General features: G+C 35.8%; 1 protein-coding gene across 1 annotated transcript in view; it reads left to right on the plus strand.

The window, feature by feature from the left end:
• Positions 1-27,031, plus strand: part of smyd3 (SET and MYND domain containing 3) — a 194,680-nt gene that overhangs the window by 146,293 nt on the left and 21,356 nt on the right. Inside the window, exons 6-8 of the mRNA XM_082142348.1 lie at positions 2,683-2,750; positions 13,801-13,903; positions 19,688-19,798. Of these exons, the coding sequence (XP_081998474.1) occupies positions 2,683-2,750; positions 13,801-13,903; positions 19,688-19,798 (282 nt within the window). The remainder of the gene's footprint in view (positions 1-2,682; positions 2,751-13,800; positions 13,904-19,687; positions 19,799-27,031) is intronic.

Genomic DNA, 27,031 nt, shown 5'->3' on the forward strand with positions numbered 1-27,031 from the left:
CTCACTCTCTCACTCCATAGGCATATACAGTATATGTATTCTGATATATTATTATCTTTTATGTGGGTGACCCTTCTTTGTTTATCCCTGCAGTATGTCTCTTTGACCAAATTGCTCATCTGAGAACTTCACTGCTTGCCAAGGAAAATGTAAATGAATACAGTGTCAGTGTGTTTTTTTATGTAGAACACAGTGTCCTTGCATTTACTTGGACAGATGTTAACACTTTTTTGCATCTGATGATTTCACGTTGATTTATTTATCCCACATCATCTAGTTCAAGTCTATGTTTGTTTTTTGGATCCTGTTGAAAGCACGAGAGGTCATTTGTCCGTCTTTACATGTTTTTTTTATTTTCAGAATGTAGAAAACAATATATGAATAATGAAGTGACGTGTAACTAAAATAGGGTGAGTGTGGATCCAATTCTCTATTGTGTAGTGCAGATACGTGGAGCGAGATGCCAGACCTCAGACATGCTATATGCACACAAACACACACTTCAACCTGTCGTCAGTGAGACTGCAACCAAGCAGTCGTTCAGTCACACCTTTTGAAACCCATCTCACGCTCCCCACATGAAAGACTCTGCAATGGCGCCACATGAAGAGCCGCCAGTCTTCCCAGCAGCTCCGCACATATATTAGCCATTAATTAGTTGGGCATGTGCCAGAAATATGTTTTCATACGAGGGCAACATCAAGGGGTGTTTTTGCCTGTCAACCGTTTAATTTCTTTCTTGTGTGCGTGATGCTGTTTTTCAGTGTATTTAAATCGATTTGCATTCGCTTTTTGAGAGTTTGAAGCTCTTCATTGTGAATGAGGTGATGTTTGTGATCGATTGGGTCAAAGATGGGGTTGATATGCTTGTGGGTATGAATATTATAATGCAGTCTCAACGATTTCCCTAGATTGTTCTCCTTAACCCTCTTGTGCTCTACTTTTTGACCGAAAATAAATACGTTGCTTCAAATCATTCAAGATTTATGACATTTTAAGTTGGAAATTTCACTTTCAGGTCTATTCTCAAAAAGTGAATAAATGGATTATAACTACTGCACAAATATAATTTAGTACCATAATATCCCCTAAAAATGCAAAATGTTTAATTAAAAAACATTATCAAACTGACCGCCATGAGAAGAGCACCAGAGGGTTAAAGAAATAGTTCACCAAAACATGAAAAATCATGTGCTTACCCTCATGACATTGCAATATGGAAATCGTCCTATTGTTTTGTATTTTTATATACTATTATAATATTTTTTAAACAAATAAATACATTAAAAAAAAATTACATTTATCTTTTCAATTTTTCAAAGTTTTTGTATAATTTTGGTGTTTTTATTAGTTTTTGTTGTTTTATGAAATTTCTACTTGGCTTTAATTTATTTTTATTTCAGTTTTAGTTGTAGTAATTTCAGCGCTTTAACAAAAAAAAAAAAAAAAATTGTTAGGGGCCAAGACAGCATTTGTTTTTAAGTTTAAGTTTTTAATTTAATAATTCCTTCTTTTTTTAATTAATATTATTATTATTATTTTGCAGAAGGTTGCAGTGTACACAAATGTAGATGATATTTGAGAGTTACAACATAATAAGTGACGATTTTCAGCAAATTATTTAAATTTCAGTAATGCCTTATGCAAGCAAAGGTATTCATAATGTACATTATAATGCATTATATATTTTCATGTATAATTGTAACCAAAGTAAAAATTTATTATAATATTTGCAGATTCCTTGTTATTGATTGAATTAAAATTCCTGCCTAAATATACAGGGTTCCCTTGAGACCAATTAGAATTAATTTTGAAAATATATAGTTTAGAACTATACATCCTTAGTAGTTCAAATTCACATTCATTATATGGAAACAAGCAGCCTAGACATTGTTCAAAATCTCATGTGTTCCACAGAGGAAAGAAAGTCAGAGAAGGAATGACAAGTATGACAGAGCTTTCATTTTTTGGGTGAACTAATCCTTTTAAGGGCGTTGGTGTATTAAACAATAATTTATTTAAACATCCAATGGCTTTTTTGACCCCGCAGCACAATCGATTTGGTTCATTTTTGGATGCGTTTTCTCAGTGTTAATAATTCATTCTGTTGTGAAATGTCCCTGAAATCACACACTGCTGTTTACCCCATGTCAACAACGCTCACGCTGTCTATTTACGACTGTGTTTTGTTTGCTTCTCTCCTTCCGCTCATCTGTCCCGCAGAGCTCCAATCTAAAAACCTGTCAGAATCACCTGCTACCATCCTCTCCTCTCTCTTTCATTTCGGGTTGCTGTGACTAGTTACGAACGAGAGATGGACTCGGTCCAGTTTTCGGTCCTGCAGCATGTCGTCCCCATGGCAATCAGTCCATCAGTCAGCAGCAGCCAAACAAACACACACTCACTCAATGAAGCCCTTGTGCTTCTCCATGAGGGGATTGATAGTGAACATCTGGGATCTGGTCGAAATCAGAACAACTTATTCAAGTCTGGTCTCACCAAATCATGAGTTAATTTAGATTTGCATAAACGGTTTTTGGCAGGCCGCATCATTACTTTCTATATGGGAAGAAAAAGATACAAATAGTCAAATTAACAAGAGAACTAATGATGAGAGGAGAATATTATCATTATGTCCTCACTCTGAGATGCCTTTTTGTTTTTTTTTGTTTTTTCTCACAGGTGACCTGCAACTGTTTCAGCATCAGTGATGGAGAGCTGCAGGATTTGGGGGTGGGGCTTTACCCCAGGTGAGTGACATGAGGGACATCCCAGCATGCTTTGCACTGAACATAGAACAGTTGTGGACATTATTAGTGCTACTTGCTAAGAAAAGCGTCACTGTTAATAATATCCATCCGTTAGTGATAAAAAAAATAAAAAAACATAGTATGAAAATATTAACTTTTTTCTTTCTTTTTTACATCAAACTAAACATTAAATTGCACTTAAAATGAATTAAAAGTATTGCATAATATTATTGATCATTAAAATATTTAAAATATTAATATTTAAAAAATATATAATGATATTACCCCATGTGAGGAACATGAGTGACATTCCAGCATGTTTTGCACTGAGCATAGAACAATTGTGGAAATTATTAGTGTCACTATCATTATTAATCATACTTTGGGTTAGTGATGAAAAAATCCATCAAAAAAGTATTCATTATTGCATAATATAAAAAATACAAAAACAAACTTTTTTACATCAAATTAAACATTTAATTGCACTTAAAAAGAATGAAAAGTATTGCATAAAATTATTAATAATAAATATATACAAAATATTATAATATTTAAAATACGGTGATATTACCCCCAGATGACTGATATTACCCCCCAACGGACATCCCATTGCTTTGCACTGAACATACAACAATTGTGGACATTATTATTGCTGCTTGCCAAGAAAAGCATAACTGTTCATATTAATCATATGTAGGGTTAGTGATTAAAAAAAGATCCATCAAAAAAGTATTAATTATTGCATAATATAAAAAATATTAACTTTTTTTATTATATCTAAAATATGATGACATTACCCCAGATGAGTGACATAAGAGATATCCCAGCATGTTTTGCACTGAACATAGAAAAAGTGTGAAAATTATTAGTGGTAATTGCTAAGAAAAGCATCATTACTAATATTGTTCAAACTTAGGGTTAGTGTTGAATAAACCTTCATACAGTTATTAATTATTAAGTTTTCCTTGAAATTGTTAATTATTACTTAAAATTAAAAGTTATTAAATAAAAATTTTTAATAAATTAAATTACATAAAAAAAATGGGGGCATCATTTCCACTACAACAAAAAACATTTTTGCTCATGAATAAAGTTTTTCTTTCCCAAAAGCTACTTGTTTATTAAGGAGACATGAAAATCATGACATGAAATCATGCTTGAGATGAAATATGGAACGTGAACTTCCATACTTGAAGTTTTAATTTGTCTTAGTTTTACCCACAATGCTCTTGTGTCTCTGTCAGTTAGGCCACCGTTCTTATTTTCACGCCCAGCAGATTTGTGTGACACAAAACATGTTAATATTATTAGCTCTGCAGTCACAAAGAGGGATTCTGACATGAGTTAGGATTACATGCTACGATTGCTCTTTGCTACTGAACATGCCTCAGGGAAGCTCCCGTTCACACACGGAGGGGCTGAACCAAAAGCAGCACAAGAAACAAGAATAATTACACATAAACAGACATTCAGCTTTCAATGTGACTAAATTACAACTTGCCGAGACACATTGTGAGCCCTGAAATAGAGGGGATTTCCTCTGCAAATTGCTTTGTGCGTGTATGTAAGACTTGGAGTGAATCCTCTGGGCTGAAATGCATCTCATAAGAACCACTGAAAATGCTGAAAAAAAACAAATTTTAAAGCTTCCGAATGGAGAACGACTTGTTTAGTATTGTTATTTAAAAAATGTGTGATGCTATAGTGTATGCAATGCATGCAAAATCACCATAGATTTCACATTAGCTGTAGTATATTTAACATTCTGGTTGCTGCAGGAGTGTTCGATAGGTCTGTCTCACCAAAAAATGATAGGAACTGTCTCTGTGCTATCTTCGTCCTCCTCTCTGTCTCTCTCTTCTTTCTCTCTGTTTTCTGTTTGTAGAGGGGGATAGCAATTAAAATGTGACAGGCCAGTGTCAGTGCACTAGTGCCGTCACGCTCTGCCTTCTCCCTTTGAGGCGGTGACAGGGCCGAGACCTAGAGATGAACTGCTCTTAAATTACACTTTTATCAGTGCTGACGTCTTTCATAATTAATCTTCATGCTCACAATTGTCACCAAGTGGCTTTTTTTTTCACCTACAGATGAGCTCTTGATTGGGTCATGATTACACGGTGGAATTTCCCCTTTCTAAAGGCCGATTAAAATACAGCTCAATTGTGTTTCTTCGAGACGACATGGAATGACGTTCAAAAAGCAGTTACTTTCAGTAATGTGGCATATTTCAGATGAAATAGAATATTCACTATGACACAATGTAGAGCATGGCTTGATTTTATCCACTGGGAATTGATTGGTTCGTTAAATTATATTATTTGTGGTACTTTCTAAGGCAAGCAAGCATTCTTTTTCTAAATCCATATTAAGCTTTTTTGTATTCAACTTTGGCTTTTTATTTATATTGGGTGTTTTTGCCTTTTATTATGATAGGATAGTATGTAGACAGGAAACGAGAGGGGGATGGGATCGGGAATGGTCTGCAAGGTGGGACTCGAACTCGGGTCGCCTGAAACGCAACGGCACTATATGTCGGTGCTGCCCACGAGGCTATCGGCGCCAACAACTTTGGCTTTTTATGCTACAGAAATGAATGATGCGTCAAGTTGTGTGGTGATAAAATGAAATATTTTTCCTCTATTTTCAATTGTTTTACTTTAATGAAAGGTTAGATATTTGTGAATTTTTTTAATAAACATTCAATGCAAATTTATTTTTACAGCCTTCTTCACACAACGTGTGTGTGTGTGGCCCTGTTTACACCTGGTATTGTCTCTTTTGTCCACTTTTGATCACTTCTGTCCTGATTTCTTTGAGGGGAGGGTCTATATGCGGGTAAATGTATGGGCTTTTTCAGATCTTTCGATCTAATGGACGAAATAAACTCATGCAATTTACATATGAATGAGAAAGTAGACGACTGAAAACATAAGGAGAGCAGCAGCATTCATCTAGGCGGAAGACCACGCTGTGAGTGTTAGAAATCAGGAATGGTGAGCGGACATTGTGCTTGGTACGTTTGTCATCTTCAAACCAATCTTAAGTCTTCAGCCAACAAACTTTAAATCCCGTCTTTTGTGGCTGTTCTTTTTTTTACAGTCTATGGTTCGAATCATTCGACCACATGAACATTTACACTACGAAAGCAATCCGGTCGAATACGTATTCAACTACCGTGGTCGAAAGTGGAAAAACTCAAAACGTTTTAGAACCCGTTTACACCTGTAAATCACATGCGTCATCCACATGTGATCCGATCAACCAAATCTTAGGGTGTATTCACACCAGGAAAGTCCGATAGTTCACTTGCTTTGGTCCGGACCAAATAAAATGTTTGTTTTTTTGGTTTGGTACGGTTCGCTTTCACACTGCTCTTTTTGCAAGTGAACCAAAATTTGTAAACAAAACCACACGTGTGCTAAGGTCGTCCATTCATTGGACAAGGATTCTCAAGTAGGGAAATCAGGAAGTGCAAAAAAAGGCTCAGCATGGAGATATTTCGTACTGCAATATTTGTTCTTTTACTGATTTTGTGTTATGCTCTACAAACGCAATATGAAGAAACTAATGAGTATCATATGATACAATGTCATCATTCTATACGATGTTGTAATTCGGATTGAGAATAATTAAATGAACGTAAAGGCGCAGTGCTTTCTTGCAATTGGGTCGGTTCATGTTCACATCGTAAACGAATCGTACCAGAGTTCATTTGGAACCATACCGAGACCACCTCTTCAGCTGGGTCTCGGTTCGATTGTTTGGTCCGCACCCGAGTTCGATTTCTGTATTCACACCTGCCCAAAAGGTCCGCACCAAGGGTGGAAACGAACTAGAGTTTGATTCAATCGAACCAAACAAGGCAGGTGTGAATACACCCTTAATACCAGGTGTAAACAGGGCCTGTGTGTATATAAAAGATTGTAGTTGTAGAGGACTGGCAATATTTAGGTAGCAGTGAAGTACCAATATTTATTTTCTCTACTTGGTTGAACAATGAACAGCAGTGCATTCATTTATAAACCATAACAGGGTGTTTTATCCCTGTCTATTTTTATACATGAAATGTGACATGCACTGTCAGTTTCTCTGCTTCCTAATGCGAGAGCATATTGTGGTGTGTTTAAGTCCTCAGCCGTGGCGTCTCCAGTGTAACACTGGTTCTCTGGCTGGATGTGAACCAGCGGTTTTCTGCTAATCCCCGTGGTTGTGTCTGGAGCTCGCGGGAGGATTTGTGCTGTCAGACGTCCTCCATGGCCAGGACTCCATGCTGACACTCGCGGCCCAGTCTGGGCACTGTTACCAGGGGAAGAGAGTGTATCCATAGTGCCCAAATTAAGCTCCAGTAAAACCTGTGGCCGGCAGTCTGTTATGCTGTGGCCTGACAAAACCCAGCAGCAGAAATCCATAAAGATTTACAGGCGCTCTACCGCATGCAGCGCTGTCATCCGTGAACAAGGAAAGTTTGTGACGATTTGTTTCCCACCTTAACACCCCATTCAGGCCTTGGAAATAGTGAGGGATAATTGGGTGTTTCTTCAGCTACGGGCACTTTTATGTCCCAGGAGTTTATTATAAAATAATAGAAACTGTTAAAACTAACTAGATAACTTTATTTGTATTCTGTTTGCTAAATGAAGGGCACAATAAAACCAATGCACTGGAGATTTTATTGTGTTACTTTGTACTGATTTTCAATCTTAACCTTTTAAAATATTTACAAATATTTATTTTATTATTGTATGATGCATTCACAATTCATCAATTCATAATGTTTGTAAATGAGAAGTGGTTCTCAAACAGTTTACCTGGATAAATAAAGGTTAAATAAAAAATTAAAAAATAAATAAATGAAGTAATAATAAAACAGAGCAATTCCAAGATGCTCTGGAATTCCTAAATATTTGTAAATAATAATAAAAATATGCATTACATTTAAAAAAATAGTCTAATAAAGCTTTCTGTATTTATTGTATGAAATAAAATAAATAAAAATGGCAAAATCATTAAAAGGTATTTTGTACTTGAGATATGAGACATTTAATGTGTGAGGAAAACTTCAAGGTAAAAATATATGTAATTTTATTGTGCATCATTTCCAACAACCTGTAATTTTGTCAAATTATGCAGAAAGTTAGAACATTTATTCATTTAAGTTATTATAAATTTGTATATTTATTTTAAATGTTCAATTTAGAATACATAAAATGCTTAGCGAGATAAGGGTCTCAGTCATTTTATTCCAATTTTTTATTTTTTATGTAATTTCCACCACAAAATGTTATTAAACACAATATATTATTTGAATTGTGATTTTAATGACACTGGGGTGTAAAATACATTTTAGAAAAATTTAAATAAATAGCAAAGCGTATATAAACACTGTTAGTAGACATATGAAACTAGTTTGAGTGTGTTTTAAGAGAGTTTATAAAAGTCCACACGCAGGGCCAAAAGTAGTTAGCTCTAAGTGGGTGTTGTTGACATCATATCCTTGTATCAGTTGCGTCAGTCTCCGCTGTTCTGAAAATGCAGTAAATTGAGCTGTATTTCAGGTGTGAGGGTGTTCCAGGAACAGCGTTCTTTTCTGTTCCACCATAGTTAATGACTCCCTTCAGCACTGTTATTTGGAAACATTAATAAATGACCGCAGCGGATTGCTATTCGCCTTGTCTGTTGATGTTTCGGGGCTGCTTAGCAATACCCAGGTATTATGTTTTGTTCGCAGCAGAGGGAAGAAGATGAGAGGAAATCATCCCATTGTCCTCCATATTCTTTCATTATCCAGCTCTGTTCTCCAGTATTTCATTTTTTCACTCGTCTTCTGTTTACTGAGCACGGTGCTTAGGGCTACAAGCACAGACTTGCTTTAATGAGATATATTTTCTTTCGTCATTACTTAGAAACCACATGTAAAGATTGAGTTTAGGCCCCTGTGTATGTAAGTGAGGAGCGTCGGGCTCTTAGGGGCTGTTTATGGGTGAATAATCAAAAGCACAGATTAAAGGAGGATCATAAAAGAGAGTTTCACTCAGGTTAAATGGTCTGCTTTGAGCTTAATGTCTTGTGTGTGTGTGTGTGTGCAGACAACGGCTTAGCTGACAGCTATTTTCTGACAGCATTGATAAGCTCAAATCTTGGTCACATTGTACTGATATGGCTTAAAGGAGGCATATCCTGGAAATAAGATTTTCTTTGCTCTTTTAAAATAAAATGGTTCAATCTGCTTTGTAAGCAAATCGAACACAAGCCTCCACCCAGAGCATTTATGGGAACTAAGCTGCAACAGTTGGTAAATAGGAAATTAGAAATCACAAACATAAGCACATATATGTATGCTCTATATATGTATACTATAGCGCTGTCAATAGATAAAAAAATTTAAGCACGATTAATTGTGCCGATTTTGTGCGATTAATCGCACACTTATTGTGAAATTAAGCATACACCATTTATATTGTTAGTTTGACCCGTTCATTTTGTCATCATTTGCTATATCCAGCAAAGTAAACCAGCGGGTGTCTTTCCAAAAAGGACACTTGGAGACTCCAAAAGGACACCAAATAACTAAATGATATAAGGAGTCCATATAATTCATAAAGTTATGCACACCAAAGCACCCATAAAAAAAAAATAAAAAAACATGACAGAAAAAATTGGGTGATGAATTATATTTTATTGTGGTTCTGTATAAAAAAAAAAAAGCCCATTATTTAATGAAAGAAAATGAATCGCACATATATATAATTTTTTTTAATTTGCTTTATTTTAATTTTACCTGCCATTTTTTAACACTCTTTCTTGAATTTAAATGAACTTCTTTCTTATTTTTTTTAATACATTTTAGGATGTGAAAATCTTAATGCAAATGCAAATAAGTCCTCATTTGATTCTACTTTTGATTTAATTTAATTTATTCCTGTTAGAGTTGGCAGTGAATTAACAATATCCTGTAAGTGAAAAGCACTGGCGTGTGAAGCTTAATCATCAGAGCTCAGAGGGTGTGGCCTATTGCCAAGGCCATTTCATTGGCTAATAATAATAATCCAATAATTTATGTTGGATTATCATGGAAGATTGCATTATTATGTTCTTTCCAGCAAAGCAATCTAGCGAGAAGAAGAGCAAAATGTGTTTTAAAGATAAAATGTCTTCAGAACCAGCCTCCCTGTGTGGGCCATTAAACTGGCACGGCTTCCATATTCAACATCCATGGGAAACATTTCGCGTCTATGAATATGAGCCTTTGGGATTACAGTGAACAAACACAACCAGAAAGGCAGATGCCGAAATTGCTGTTTAGATATAAGCTATGAAGTGTTCAGATCGGATGTGAGGCCAAGGCAGAATCAAGGCTTCAGACAAAGTTGTCGACGTCTCAGAGAAATGATAATGACGCAGAAAGGTTGTCCCGTGAGAGCGAGGCCCGTCTGTTTACCGTCGGCTGGGTGGGCCGACTCTAAGCCTGCTTTATACACTGTTCTTAGGCGATGTTGAATCTTCCCCAGACCATGACAAACACAAGTAATTTGTTTTTTTGAATGACTTCCGATGCAGCCAGGAAGAGTAGGACGGCATTCTTGTCTACATATAAAGGATAATTGTGCTTTCGTGCTTGATTTTTATAATCGCTGTGTTTGTTCTGTCATGCTTGTGTGAATGTAAATACATGCATTCATCTCGCTATCTCCTAAAATCTCACCACAAGGGAGTACTAGCCGACACAAAGACTTCAAACATGGTTTACACATACATACTGAATACGTATCTTGCATTTTGGATTAGCCAGTCACTTTAATTAGTCGTTAAATTAATATTTTAGCCACATGACATTTACTGACTTTCATGTCGTTTTGAACCTTTATGTTATAATTTTAGTTTTTCAATCAGAGCTTTGGCTCTCTAAATTATGACTAATAATAAGACTTTAACTCCCCTTTTTGGAGCTTGGAATTATAAATCACTCTACATCTTCGGAAAATGTCTGTAAAATATCTACTTTTATATTCCACAGAGGAAAAAGTGAGAATTGGTCCTTAAACTAAAGTGTTAAAGTGTGTGTATATATATATATATATATATATATATATATATATATATATATATATATATATATATACATACACAGTGCTGGTCAGAATTATTTGCCCCCTTGGTAAATATGATCAAAGATGGCTGTAAAAAATAAATCTGCATTGTTAATCCTTTTGATATTTTTTATTTTTTTTTTATTTGCAAGAATCTAACCTTTCATTGAAGTAAAATAATTGAAAGTGCGGGGGAAATTACGTTATGAAATAAATGTTTTTCTCCAAAACATGTTGGGAACAATAATTTGCCCCCTTTTATTAAATACTTTTTGCAACCTCCCTTTTCCAAGATAACAGCTCTGAGTCTTCTCCTATAATGCCTGATGAGTTTGGAGAACACCTGACAGGAGATCAGAGACCGTTCCTCCATACAGAATCTCTCCAGATTCCCAGATCCATGTTGGCGCTTCTTCTCCTCAGTTCAGCCCACTCATAGGGTTCAGGTCAGGGACTGGGATGGCCATTGCAGATGCCTGGTTTTGTGCTCAGTGACCCATTTTTGTTTTGATTTTGATGTTTGTTTTTGGATCACTGTCCTGTTGGAAGATCCAAACATGGGCCATTATAAGATTTCTAGCAGAGGTTGTCAGGTTTTTATTTTTTATCTGTTGGTATTTGATCAAATCCATGATGCCATGAATCTGAACAAGATGTCCAGGACCTCTGGCAGAAAATTTGCCATTTTGTTTCGTCTGACCATAGAACCCGTCCCGTTTGAAGTTCCAGTCCTGTCAGGTACTTTTCAAACGTTTTATGGACAGATGAAACAAAACAAAAAAGAGCTTTTTGGTAGCAAACACTTAATACGGGTTTGGTTCATACAGGGATAAAAAAAGTAGCCCATGTGTAAAATGAAATACGCTGCTGTATCTTTAATGCTGTGGGCCTAATTTTCTGCCAGAGGTCCTGGACATCTCGTTCAGATACAAGGCATCATGGATTCGATTAAATACCAACAGATAAAAAATCAAAACCTGACAACCTCTGCTAGAAATCTTATAACGGGCCATGTTTGGATCTTCCAACAGGACAGTGATTCAAAAACAAACATCAAAATCAAAACAAAAATGGGTCACTGAGCACAAAATGAAGCTTCTGCAATGGCCGTCCCAGTCCCCTGAACTGAAACCTTTAGAAAATGAGTGGGCTGAACTGAAGAGAAGCACCGCCAACATGGATCTGGGAATCTGAAGGATCTGGAGAGATTCTGTATGGAGGAACGGTCTCTGATCTCCTGTCGGGTGTTCTCCTAACTCATCAGGCATTATAGGAGAAAACTCAGAGCTGTTATCTTGGAAAAAGAAGGTTGCAAAAAGTATTTAATAAAAGGGGGCAAATAATTTTTCCCAACGTGTTTTTGAGAAAAACATTTATTTGATTTTTCCTCCCACTTTCAATTCTTTTACTTCAATGAAAGGTTAGATTTTTGTATTTAAAAAAAAAATTATATATATATATCAAAAGGATAATGCAGATTGGCATTTTGCATTGGCATTGGCAATTGGCATTTTTACCAAGAGGGCAAATAATTCTGACCAGCACTGTACATACGCCTTCACATTGTCAGTTATGTTCCGTCTTGTTTTCATTATTCACTATTTGTTTGCTCGTTTTCCTTTTGACCTAATTTTCCCCATGTGTTTTATTAGTTCATTCACCTATGCCTTGTTAATCGCCTTGTTAATTATCTCGTTTGCTCCTTTGTTTGACTGCGCACTCATACCCTCAGTAAGCTTCTGTTCATTTACTTATGTTGACGTTACTACCTGGAAATTATTGTCGTCTGTTTATTGGATACCACTTTACTGATCCTAAAGCCTGATCTTTCTGAATCCACCAGCCAGCAGGTGTGACACATTTACATGTATTCATTTAGCAGACGCTTTTATACAAATGAGAACAATAGAAGCAGTTAAACTAACAATAGGACAACAATATGCAAGTGCTGTGACCCTTCCCAGTTCAATCTATATATTTTATTTATTTTTTATTTTTATAAAGATAATAGAATAGAATAGAATAGAATAGAAGATAAAGTGTTAGCCAGGTGACACATATATGATTATATTTACTAATATTTGTTCATATTATTGGTTGGATGCATTTTTGTAAATTCAAAATTGTAAATGAATGTGATGTCAGCATCCAAAAAGGTCACTAAGGTCATCGGCAGTGATGATCTCACCTTCCACGCAGCCAGCGAGGGTCTTGAGAAGATCATCAGTGTCACATCAGTGTCGTTTCATTGCTGTCATTCTCGCCCCGTCACTTTCGGTTTTCTAACCGCCGGAAAGACAGCAGTTACATCATATCGCATTCAAGAAGACAAATGTCCCGCTGGCAAACATGTCAGCTTTCTTGTTTTCTGTGTCTACTCACTGCAAGTAACTTGTTTCTTTAGTTAATTAATTAGTGATGACTGATTTATGTTCCAAGCAGTTACTGCCCTTGTGCATTATTTATTTAGATTCAAGAGAAAGTGAGAATGGAGACTGTGAGGGATTTGCAGTTTGATTTCAGTGTTTAATGAGGACAAACAGTAAAAAAAAAAACTGTCATTTAGAGAGAAAAAACAGGATTTTTGATGAGTTTGTACGAGTTTTCCTGTGTGTTTTGACAGGCTGAATGAACTACATTCACCCCCTTTGGGTCTTATTTGTCAAATCAGCATAGATTTATGCATACAACAGACAAACAATACAAAAACAAAAGTTAGTTAAATCATATATAAATATACAATTACATATAAAATATTTATATACATTTAAATAGGTTATGTGATTATTTAAATATTTAATATAATTGTATTATTTTATTACTACTTTCTAGTAGTATTTCGAGCCTTCGATGCTAGTGTGTTACTAGTCGAAGGCCTAATTAAGGGTGGGAAATAGTGAGTTGTGCTTACATATGGTTCAAGCGTTCCTGGTTTGACCTGGTTTTGTGTTTTTCATATCCAGCATGTCTCTGCTGAACCACGACTGCCAGCCGAACTGTGTCATGATCTTCGAGGGCAAGAGACTCACGCTGCGAGCTGTTAAGGTCATCAGACCCTGTGAGGAGGTACCGGTCCATCCATACACACTCACATACACCTTATTTCCCGCTCGCCTTGTCCTTTTTTTGCTTTTCTTTTTCACTCTTTCTCACTCTCATACACCTTATTTCACGCTCGCCTTGTCTTTTTCTAAATGACCTGGGACATTTAAATTTATGGGGCCCAGGAGAAAATGAAATGGATGGGTCACAGCTGTCACAGGGCCCAAGAAAACATTACCAATATTTTTTAGGGGAAAAAAGTTTTTATTAATTTATTTGTTTTAATGAAATATTTAGTTATTTCTGCAACACTAAATGGAATTGCAAAAATAGTTCAACTCAAAGTTATTGTTATTTGGGTTGTTTTTAACCTTATTATTATTTCTATTTGTATTTTCATTTGTCCTTTCAATTTAGTAAAATGTTTGTATGTTCTCTAATATCATTAGCTTATTTTAATTATTATTAAAGTATTATTATTTGCTCATTTTAGTATTTTCATTGTTTAGTAGTTATTTATTAATTGTCATTTTAATTTTTTTAAATAATAATAATGTTTTTATTTTATTAAGTCCCCCTGTGGTGAAAATCAAGCTTTTAATGTTGTTTATATGTCTGTGTGGTTATTTTAATATGATTTAAAACACAAACCATGTACAAAGTCAACACCATTGCTGAGTATTTTCTCCTTAAAACTGCAGTGAACCAAAGACAGTCTCAAAAACAGGGTTTGAAATCGCTGGTGTTTCTGACATCACAAACTACCTTGTAACCAATCAGGTCAACGTGTGATCTTCAACGAGTGAATCTCTGAGCTGGTGTGAGTGAGTGGAGGCGGGGCTAATTTGCATATTCATAGAACCACGTATACTACAGTGCCCTCCACAATTATTGAACCCCCTGGTAAATATGATCAAAATTGGCTGCAAAAAATAAATCTGCATCGATTATCCTTGTGATCTTTCATTCAAAAAATGTGCAAAATTCTAACCTTTCATTGAAGTAAAAGAATTGAAAGTGGGGGGAAATCACATTATGAAATAAATGTTTTTCTCCAAAACACGTTGGCCACAATTATTGAAACCCTTTTATTAAATACTTTTTGCAATCTCCTTTTGCCAAGATGAGCTCTGAGTCTTCTCCTATAATGCCTGATGAGTTTGGAGAACACCTGACAAGAGATCAGAGATCATTCCTCCACACAGAATCTCTCCAGATCCTTCAGATTCCCAGATCCATGTTGGTGCTTCTCCTCTTCAGTTCACTCCACTCATCAGGTCAGGGGACTGAGACGGTCATGGCAGAAGCTTCATTTTGTGCTCCACAACAAATTTTTGTGTTGATTTTGATGTTTGTTTTGGATCGTTGTCCTGAAGGAAGATCCAACCACGGCCCATTATAAGATTTCTAGCAGAAAGCATCAGGTTTTGATTTTTTATCTGTTGATATTTGATAGAATCCACAATGCCATGTATCTGAACAAGAAGTCCAGGACCTCCAGCAGAAAAATATGCCCACAACATTAAAGATCCAATGGTATATTAAATTGTACACATGGGGTACTTTTTATCCTTGTGTTCACCAAACCCATCTAGTGTGTTTGCTGCCAAAAAGCTCTGTTTTAGTCTCATCTGACCACAGAACCCTGTGTTGTTTGAAGATCCAGTCGTGTCTGACAATTAAATTTGCTGGAATTTGTTTTTGGATGAGCGAGGAGTTTTTTTTTTAAAGCCTCCCAAACAACATGTGGGGATGTAGGGGTTGTTTGATAATTTTTTTTTTAGGCTTTCTGACCCCCAAGACTCAACTAATCTCTGCAATTCTCCATCTGTGATCCTTGAAGAGTCTTTGGCCACTCAAACTTTCATACTCGCCATGCATTAAGACAGTATAGACACACGTCCTTTTCCTGGCAGATTCATAACATCTTTAGTTGGTTATAACTTCTTAATTATTGCCCTGATGGTCAAAATTGGGATTTTCAATTCTTTAGCTACTGTCTTACAGCCACTTTCTAGTTTGTGATGCTCAACAATCTTTTGCTACGCATCAGAACTATATTCTGTGGTTTTACTCATTGTGATGGATGATTAAGGGGATTTGGCCTTTGTGTTTCCTCATATTTAAACTCCTGTGAAACACGAAGTCATAGCTGGACAGTTTCATGTTCCTAGTCACCCTGGTGTACTAAAAAAGGTAAATATTAATGGGAATATACTTCAGAGATATTTTACTCGTAAAAAATTCTAGGGGTTTCAATAATTGTGGCCAACGTGTTTTGGAGAAAAACATTTATTTCATAATGTGATTTCCCCCCACTTTCAATTCTTTTACTTCAATGAAAAGTTAGAATTTTGCACATTTTTTGAATGAAAGATCACAAGGATAATCGATGCAGATTTATTTTTTACAGCCAATTTTGATCATATTTACCAGGGGGTTCAATAATTGTGGAGGGCACTGTAAATAAGGCAAGGGTGTAGAGTTGCATTCAAGCTATTTTAAGGCATTGAGATTTTTTTTCAAGGAAAAAACATTTAAATATGTAATTTTGGTGATCAAAGGTGAGTTTTAAGGGATACAATTCTTGACTACAGGGGGGCTTTAAAATGTATTTTTCCAGTAATGTTCATTTTTTTTTCTTTTACTTCAGTTAATACAAATGTTTTCATTCAGTTTCCTGCCCCATACTCACTCCATTGAGCCAGAACCTCTCAGATAAACAAAGTAATATTTTCATAGTGGAGCCACAGTGTTTTACTTTTCGGCCCACAAATCGGAGTTGTCTATTCATTTTAAACCGGGACAGGAGAAAGTATTTTAACTTCCAAAAAATTATACACATCACACCACATTTTCTCAGTTGCAGGCACTTAACGGAGCCCCTGCCAGATTAACTTCACCCTAATTCAGTCATCCCGTGAATAAATCTAAAAGCAACATCCTACATATACATTTACTGCATTTAGCAGACACCCTCATCCAGAGCGTCCTGCAGAACTCTTTAACAATCACTCCCGACTAATCAGAGCTCGTTTAAACCTATTTACCTGGCCGCACACATCCATCACACAACCAGCCAGAATAACTAGTAGAAAGCCAAGATAATCATATACATTAACACCTGAATCCATTCGGCTGATATTTCGCATTGGCCCCGTTCGACACGCTCGACAAACTCTCATTATTCGTCCGTTCTGTTTATTTCTGCTCCGAAAGTTTAGATATCCCCAAGTAAATCAGGCAGTCATGCTTAATTTCCCTCTGACAGTGGGAGGAAACGTCGAGAGAGCAAAAGCGAACTGGAATGAAATTACCAGCAAGCTCTCTGTACACAGGAAGTAATGAGAATTCACAGTATAGGTGTACGATATACGATGGCAGAATACACGAGTGCTCATCGTCCCACAGACACTGTTTACACACACACAAACACACGCTCATTCGCACGGCTCGATTATAATTCACACACCCACACACATCTGCACACTGTACACACGCCACTGTTTGCCCATAAGGGTCGTACTCATTTTGGATCGGTTTATCGTTTTCTCCTCTTCCTGTTTCTGTTGCCTTCGCTGTTTACCCATCTTTTCTAGTTTCATGTACTCTACTCTTTCTATCGGTCTCGTTTTCTCTCTCTCCGCTTCACTCAATAGGCTAACTCATTCATTGGAATAACTGTTTTCAATTATCTTCCACTCTCTGTATTTGACCTCCCCAAGAGAGGTTGGAAATGGAAAAGCTTTGTGCATACTGTGCTGTATATGCTGTCATGCATAGTTTTCTTTTCTTTTCTTTTCTTTTCTATTCTTTTCTTCTCTCTTCTTTTATTTTAGATAACAGGTGAAACAATATGCAGCATGCTACGTTATTGTCACTTGACCCTACTACATAACATTGCATATTTAATTTAGTAAGTAGTGTTCAGCTATCATCTTGGAAATAAAGACGTGGTTGTTACATATTTCATCCAATTTTAGAGAATAAGGTATTTTTGAAATTCCAATCAAATGAGTCAAGATGGTGATGTAAAGAGTGAAAATCTTGCAAGAGTGAAGTGTTGCTTCTGATTCATTTGTCATGTTAGACCGATTCGATTATATTGTTATATATATTAAAAAATATGCAAAAAAATTGACAAAATATATTGCTAATATAGATTTACATAAATGCAATGTAACAGAACACAAGACATAACATAACAGAATTTGGTCAGAATTTTTTATTTTATTTTTTTCTCTGGGGAAGTGTTGTTCAAGCACATTGCATTGTGGGATACAGTATACATTGTAAAAAAAAAAAAAACATATCATGATTTGTCATCACTTTTTTTTTGTCAAATCAACTTATGTTCCGATAACATAATATTTTGAGTTTCTGTTGATTAATCCAATCCCCGTCATTGTATTGACTCAATTTTTTTAATTTCAATGAACTCAAAATTGTAAGGCAACCAATTACTTCCTTTTTTAAGTTAAATTAACAATAATTTTTTACAGTGTATGACTCCACTTAATAACAATAATAATAAAATTGTTGATACAATGCAGAATAAATAGAAAGTGATATATGGATGTGTGACTGTAGGCACAGTATGCAAACTGCAGAATAATTTCATGCAAAAATAACAGATAGTATGTAACTCCAAACATCCCTCTTATAGAAAGAGGTAAACAGCTGTTGTGTGAAGTCATCAGAAAACACTATCATTGTTCAGATTCTCTCGAGACACCTGTCACATTAGAACTCTTAAAACACTTCATTCCTCATAATTTAGCATCAATTCAAGCTTTTCCAATCTGATTTTCTTTATGTCAGCTCTGTTAACAACCTGGAAGATTTCTCTTAATGGCTGAACACATAAACACAAACAATGCACATTAAAGCAAACCAAAGACATGTTTTCTCTTCATTTACATCCTGCAGAATTGGAAAGTTAAGGCTACCGTATGTGTTTTTCATGTTAGCTCAGCAGGCAGACTTCTCATTATTTAAGACTAAACTGCCATAAGACATTGGCTCTGTTCCAAACCCTCGTGAGCAGCATCTGTGTCTGCTCTCTACATAGGCAACTAAGGCTTCTAAGGCTCCCTTGTAAGTTGTCTTTTTTGTTTGAAACACCCTTCATAGGAAACTCACTCAGTTTTTATTATGCATATTTTTTTATTCTATACTTTTTTTTACCCATTTCAATATATAAATAATTTATCTGATGCATGTATACAATATACTGCGGAGCCCCTAAATGGACCTTTATTTTTATTTTTGCAAAGGTCCCTTTAGAGACTTTTATTTAGCAAAAATGCATTAAATGTATTGACTTTTAAATTGTTACAATAAAAAATTCTGTTTAAAATCTTATTTTTTTATTAGAATGATTTCGGTAGGATCATGTGATACTGAAGATACTGAAATATTTAAAAATATTGTAAAAGTTTTTTTTAAATTGTCATAATATTACTGTTTTTACTGTATTATCCAATTAATAACGAAATTGGGCAGTATAAGACCATTTTTTCAACAACAAAAAATTATCGACCACAAACTTTTATACGTTATGTGCAATGACATAAAATGTATTTCTAATTCGATTCCATTCATCTTGAATGAACATTTTTACTGATTTCAATGCAATGCATGAATGCATTTTGGAATTACTGTTCCTGAATATCTAAATCAAAACAATGCCTAAATTTACATATAGCATTTAAAATGACTGATTTTAGTGCTTAGTGTTTGGTTCCAGGGTTTTCTAGTTGCCTGAAATCTTTCAACTAACCATCTCTAATCTCTCCCTCTTTTTAGCTGACTATAAGCTACACCGATGTCCTCGCACCCAGCAAAGAGAGACGTTCCCGATTACAGGAGCAATACCACTTCTTGTGTCAGTGCGCTCGCTGTACCACTGAGGACAAGGTGAGCCGTGTGAATATCCCCTCAGATCTATCTTCCCTTCCCTGATCTTTCTTATCCACCCTTTATCCTCGTTTTTCTATTTCTTTCACTTTCACCCCATCACTCCTGGAAAAGGCTTCTCCCCGCCTCATTTCGTCCTGGTGGGATCACTATCTATCATCCCTGTTCTCCTCCATGTTCTCTTTTCCTCGCTCTTTTGCTCTGTGTCTGTCCCACTCAGCACTCGAAAGCATCTGATGATGTGTCAAGTCTGTCAGACCCGGTCCTAGACCATCGCCGGTCTCTCCGCACTGCCCCGGGGAACCTGTCCTCAGCAGGCCCTGTCATCCGTGATCATCACTGCGATGACAGGAGCATGTCAAGAATAAAGCTTTGGATGGCATGCATGAAAGCGGACGAATGAATGCTAAAGATGGAGTGAGGATAGATGGGAATTTAAAGTGAAATGTGTCATTTTTTGGATGTTAAAGTCCTTTTTTCCTCCATACTTAGTATGCACAAACACCTATAAGTAAGCAATTTTGTATGTTGATTCCCAGAACTGCATTTACAGTACAGTTCTATTTCTTTACCAATTTGTTTCTAAAATAGCCTGTGTTCACATACTATCTATCCAAAATAATATGCAAGATTAGAGTTAACGCATCCCAAAGAAGGTGCTGGGGGTTTGCAGGTAATTTTGAGGAAAAAAGGGCTGTCGAAGTTGATTTAAAAATGCATTTTTAAGAACATTGTAAGCAAATTTATTGTTGTTGTTATTCTTTTTGAAATTCTGCTTTCTTAAGACTTTTTTCCCCCTAAAGATTAATTATTTTATTCAGGTTATTTTCTGCCGAAGTGACACACTTCTCCTTTAAAGGAATAGTTCATTATTTGTTCCAAACATGGGTGGCTTACTTTTCTTCTGCTATTGAAGCTTACGCCACAGAATAAAAAAAGGTCATTGCGACTTCTTATCTCAATTCTGACTTTTATTATCACAAGTGTGAGTTTATATACTGTATCACAATTCTGAGAAAAAAAGTTGGACTAATAGTCTTCTCAATGGCACGCACTGTTTAAAGGTACTAAAGGTCACAATTTCTCACAAATCTTAAAGCTGCTTTATAGAGTTTTTGTCTGCTGAAAGTTTTTTTCGGAAAGACGTTTCGTCAGCTGAACAATCTGTATGTTCTTATCCCTTAAATGCATGAATGTTTCACCAATCAATATTACATATTCGGGTCTTTAGCAACCCAGATCTATATCTAATATGGATGGATCTCTACCTATTGAGATAATATAAAACTCTGCTGATATTAGACAATTACAGAAGAAAAAAAAAGCATATTTGTTACCTTTTGAAGCTTTTATACCATCGTCACTGTCCCCATCAGAGCTCATTTCCCAGTACAGTCAGATCGCTGACAGCTTCTTCACCAGATCCACCATCAAGTGACCGCGACACTAATATTTGACTGCGTACAGTACTTGCTCTGAAAAAACAGAGAGATCTAAATTATGAGATAAAAAGCTACTACTTCTACTTCTAGCTTGCGGAAACAAGCTTCCATATTCTGCAGAACACAAAAAAAGATATTTCGAAAAATGTTTCTTGTTTTTTGTCCATACAGTGAAAGTTATTGGGGTCCAATGTTTTTATGGACCCCATTGAGTATTATTGTATGGACAAAAAACTTTTTGAAAATGTCTTCTTTTGTATTTCACAGAAGAAAGAAAGTCACAACAGGTTTGGAATGACAGGTTGAGTCAATGAACTATCCCATCAAATGCATGTGCGAGTGACAAAAGAAATCTACAAGCAGTTTCGGTTATTAATCATTCCTAGGATATGAATTTTTGATTCATCAACAAGTTAAAAAAGGATCATTCTTGATGTCAGGTTTAGAATTTTTACATGTAATAATAATGGCTATTTTTTATATCAGGAATTACATTTTCACTAGACTAAAAACTTGACTTCTTGATATCAAAAATCAATCCTGCGAGTGATTAAGTCAAAATGGCTTGCAAAGGTATTATATTGCAAAACACTTTGGTAACACTTTATTTTACAGTGTCCTTGTTACATATGTTACATGTACTTACCATAGAAATAACAGTAAATTATGCATAATTACATGCAACTAACCCTCAACCAAATCCTAATCCTACCCTAACCCTATAGTAAGTACATGTAGTTGCTTAATATTACTCAGTGATTAATTATATAATTACACTGTAACAATGACAGTGTAACCCAAAATTCTAATTGTAAAAATGCAATTTTAGATATCAAGAAAAATAGTTTTGACTATTTGAAATGTAATTTTTTATATCAAGAATGATATCAATGAGGACATCATTGTTGATGTCAAGAATTTACGTTTTCACTAGTGAAAATGTAATTCCTAATATCAAAAATAGCTATTGTTACTAGTAAAAATTCCATTCATGATAGCAAGAATGATTATTTAAACTAGTGAAAATGTAATTGTTGATAACAATTAATATCCTGGGAATGATTAAAAGTCTAAAGGGCTTGCCGTAAAGAAACAGAACTGGTGTCATGTGTGCTCCAACATGTCACTAGCATACACAAGTTCCTTTCAGGCTTATGTTGTGGTTATTTTGCACCTGCATGCCGGCATACCATGCTAAATAAGTGTGCTCTGAGCTCAAGAGAAAGAGGCTTTATCCTGCTGTTAACACCTACACAGCTGCTCAGACTGACCTCTGCTTGAGTCATCTGTCAGATACGTGCAGATAAGAATAAACGCTCTTGCTCAAGGCTGCTGAGATGGAGACTTGGGTTTCATCCCTGAATCCAACAGTTGAAGAAACAGTGGAAGCTTTTTAAGCTTGTTTTTCATAAGTTTTGGATTTTAGGACAACTGATATGTGTGGTACAAACTCACATCTATTTGTCCATGCATCTGTCTCTTCCATCCATCCATCCATCCATCCATCGAATGCAAGTCATTTTGGATAAAAGATGAGCCTAGGCCCCAGAATATCATAGAGACAGAGTATTATGGAAATATAAATGTAATAAATTATTGAAAATAATTTTATTTAAAAGTAAAATCTTCTGCTCACAAAGGCTGCAGTTATTTGTTCAAAAATGAAAAATATTATAAATCAAAATAACAGTGTTTTTATTTGAATATTTTTAAATGTAATTTATCCTTGTGATGCGAAGCTGAATTTTCAGCATCATTACTCCAGTCTTCAGTGTCACATGATCCTTCAGAAATCATTCTAATATGATGATTTGCTGCTCAAGAAACATTTCTGATTATTATCAATTCTGAAAACAGTTGTGCTGCTTAATATTTTTGTGGAAACGTTTTTGTACTGTCCCCAAACGTTTAAACAATAGTGTATATAGTATTTATTTAATTTCTGACCTTAAAAACTCCACTCACATTTTCTACAATACAGTAAAAAATCTAGTTTTAAGTTTTTCTCCTTGTTTTTGTTGTTCAGCACATTTATTATCATCACACTCCATCACATACTGTCATTGTGGTCCAGGTAAACCCTACGACTACGTTATGGGGACAAAATGTCCCCACAAAGTTGGCAATATCCAAAATCTGGAATTTTTTGGTCCCCTTGTCGAAAACAGCTAATAAATCAGACTAAATTATGTTTTTTGAAAATGTAAAAATGCAGAAAGTTTTTTGTTTGTTTTTGTGATGGGAAGGTTTAGGATTAGGGGATAGATTATACAGTTTGTACAGTATAAAAATCATTGTCTATGAAAAGTCCCCCAAAAACATGAAAACCCAATGTGTGTGTGTGTGTGTGTGTGTGTGTGTGTGCGTGTGCATGAGGTAATTATACAGGTGAGGTGTGTGAAGTGTTACACTGATGACACTCTGATGAGAGGGATTTGTTGATTCACCACCGGCTTTGCGGTAATCTGACAACCTGTGTGAGTTCAGTAGGACACACTGCCACTCTAAAACAATAGAGCAGCTGTATGTGCAGTTAAGTACAGGAAGGGGTTGCTCAGGTTATCACCTTCCCAGAATCTCCCGAGACCGGAGATGTGATTCAGTCTGACAGTCACGTGGGGGGTCACAGATGTTACTCGGTTCATGAAGGACTGTCTGGTCACACGTTGCATGTCTCTCCTTTTTTTCAGTGTTTTAGTGGTCAGTGTTCTTTGCGCCACATCTCCTTTACAAATTAGCTGTGTCCCATTTCTTATAGTATGAAAGTAGTATTCTAAATAGTTTGCAAGAAGAGAAGAGTTAATGCATCCCAGAAAGAGATGCTGGGCATCTGCAGATAATTTGAAATAAAAAAGTTCACATATTAATTTAGCTAATTAATTTAAATAAACTTTTAAATAATATAATATTTTATAAAAAAAAAAAAAAAAAATTATTCTGCGTTTCTTATTTCTGCGTCTTCTAAATTATAATTGTTTAATTGTTATTCTGTTGACAGCCATAGTTTTTTTTTTTTTTTTGGGGGGGGGGGGGATTTTTGCTGTACTACTTGCATGCTTTTTTAGTGAATAAACCAACAACCTGTTGCATAACAAAAAAGGAGGAAATTTTGACAGTTCGGCATGTTTTCTTACTGCATTCCTATGATGTGCTTTTGTCGGCAAAGTGCTTTTATGTGTAGTAGGACTATATGAAATGGGATACATTTGCTAAAGCGTTAGACTTCCTGTCATGCTTTGTTCAGTGGGATATATTTTCGAACTCAGTGCACTCTAATCAGTACTGTAATGAATAACATGATTATTGAATTTACACAATAATAAACAAAGTCTGAACCACCGTCTACAATTTGATTCTCACTCCCTGTAATTAGGCTGTTCACGTTAACAAGAAAATGGCTTTTTCATTGAAAAGAGGCAGCAAATAGAAAAGTTGTTGCATCATGCACGGGTCCATTTGTGCAAGCAGCAATTACATGTTTAATTTAAAGCTTCAAAGCCATTTTATAATTATACAGATCTGACCAGAATGTAAAATGGATTCTGACATAATGTGCAGGTAAAAAGACTGTTTTTGTCTTGTGGCAAAAGCTCAATAGAGTTTGGTGTGTTTACCATGTTCAACGATAAGTGATTTCATGTGCAGCTTTCAGTTTTATTAGTGATTCTGCAGTAGAAACAGAGCATTATGGTCCGGTGGAGATTTCTGGAAGTTAGTAGCACTCATTGGTGGATGGCCTGTGGGTTTTTGGCCTCTCATGACATCCACATTTCGGTCAGCTTGCACTCTCTTCCCTGATAAATCATTTATAAAGCTTGCATAGTTTGCATGGACTGAGTGCACTTGAACAAAAACACAACAGTGTACACTTTGTACAACTCACCATGAATATCTGAATTCATTTTGTCCCAAAAAAAAATTGGTTTCTCAACCCTTGGATGAATCTTCACACGGCTTCATGAAATACTTCCTGCTGTGAGGTTGATGTCCTCACATCAGAGTTTATGTGAAAACCCCCCCAAAAAATTTATTTTTTTGCCCAATTCATACATAAATTCATGATGGCATTTCTCATCCGCAGAACTTGGCCTGATAAAGATGTCCATAGTTTATTCTTTTTGATATGTTCTCATGCCTTGAAGCTTGCAATAAAATATTTTTAAAAACCAATACAGGATCTTTCTGAAATTGTTGATACTGTATGTCGCATGCTATCTTGTACATGTTGCGTCTACGAGAGCAAATATGGGCAGCATCAATTTTAAGTTTGTCTTTTTGATGGTCTTCTCACTTCAGTTTTAGCAATTTTATGTTTGCTACTTATGTTTGCTACTGTATCACTAGAAAAATTGAGATAGCCATTAAAGATGAAAGTATTATGCAATCATTTAAGATTTCTCCTTATTCAGAAAATCTTTGGCATAAAGGGTTCTTTAAAATTGATCCGAGAACCCCAGGGTTGTATATAGAACCCCATTGAATTTAAGAATATAAAAGGTTAAAGATTATTTTAGAAGCCATAAGGAGGCCCTTATTGAAAGAATGTTAATTTACCGTACACCGTAGTCCGGTTTTGTAAGGGTAAAATGCATGTAGAAAAAGAGAGTAAATATCTGCACACCATGGAAACAAGTAATGGCATGTTTTTTGGGACAATACCATGTTGATAATACAAAAGTATTTTTTAAAGCATCTTATAGCACCAGATAGTAGACTTAGAGTACTATGGTGTATAAATATAGTTATCAAAGAACCCCTTGGTACTTATCAAATTACCATAGTATCTGATACCATCAATGTAATGCATCCTTACTGAACAAAAGTATGAATTTCTTTTAAAACAGAACAAAACAGAAAAAAAAAAACTGACCCCAAAGAGTGATCAAGAGCTATTTTCAAAAACAGTGAGAAATGTCTTATAAAGGAAAGATCAAAAGAGTTAAAATTTAGTGTGTGTGTGTGTGTGTGTGTGTGTGTGTGTGTGTGTGCGTGCGTGTGTGCGTGTGTGTGTGTGTGTGCGTGTGTGTGTGTGTGTGTGTGTGTGCGCGTGCATGTGTGTGCGTGTGCTCGCGCTCCAGGTAAAGCCTATGTTATGAGGACAAAATGTCCCCACAGGGATGGTGATATCCGAAATCCTTGTCCTTGTGGGGACATTGTTTGGTCCCCATGAGGAAAACAGTTTATAAAACAGACTAAATTATGTTTTTTGAAAATGTAAAAATTCAGAAAGTTTTCTGTGAAGGTTGTATTTAGGGGTAGGTTTAGGATTAAAAGATACAGTTTGTACAGTATAAAATCATTAAAGACCCCATAAAACATGAAAACAACTGTGTGTGTGTGTGTGTGTGTGTGTGTGTGTGTGTGTGTGTGTGTGTGTGTGTGTGTGTGTGTGTGCGCGCGCTCAGGCAGTAACAGTAGAGTATATTGTCAGCAGCGTGACTGTTCACCTCTGATACATCACACGGCTTTGATGTCTCAGAGGCACTTATACGTGTATCCCCAAGGGCTACACACACACACACACACACACACACACACACACACACACACACACACACGTCTCTCTGCAGGGATTTGAGTGTCTGACAGACCCCCCTATGGCTCCGACTTGTCATCACACTTATCCTGAAATAAAGTTGCCCTCTCAGAGACAAGCCCTTTCGGTTTTCACGCACCTCACGGCTCTCTAATCCTGACAGCTTCTCTCATTCTCCTTTTAATGTTTTGTGTTGTGTTGTGTGTATGAAGGTCTTTGATGTTTGATGATCTACACACATAAATTTGAACTATA

This window comes from Leuciscus leuciscus, assembly GCF_965113295.1.
Source record: "Leuciscus leuciscus genome assembly, chromosome: 17".
Classification (NCBI taxonomy): domain Eukaryota; kingdom Metazoa; phylum Chordata; class Actinopteri; order Cypriniformes; family Leuciscidae; genus Leuciscus; species Leuciscus leuciscus.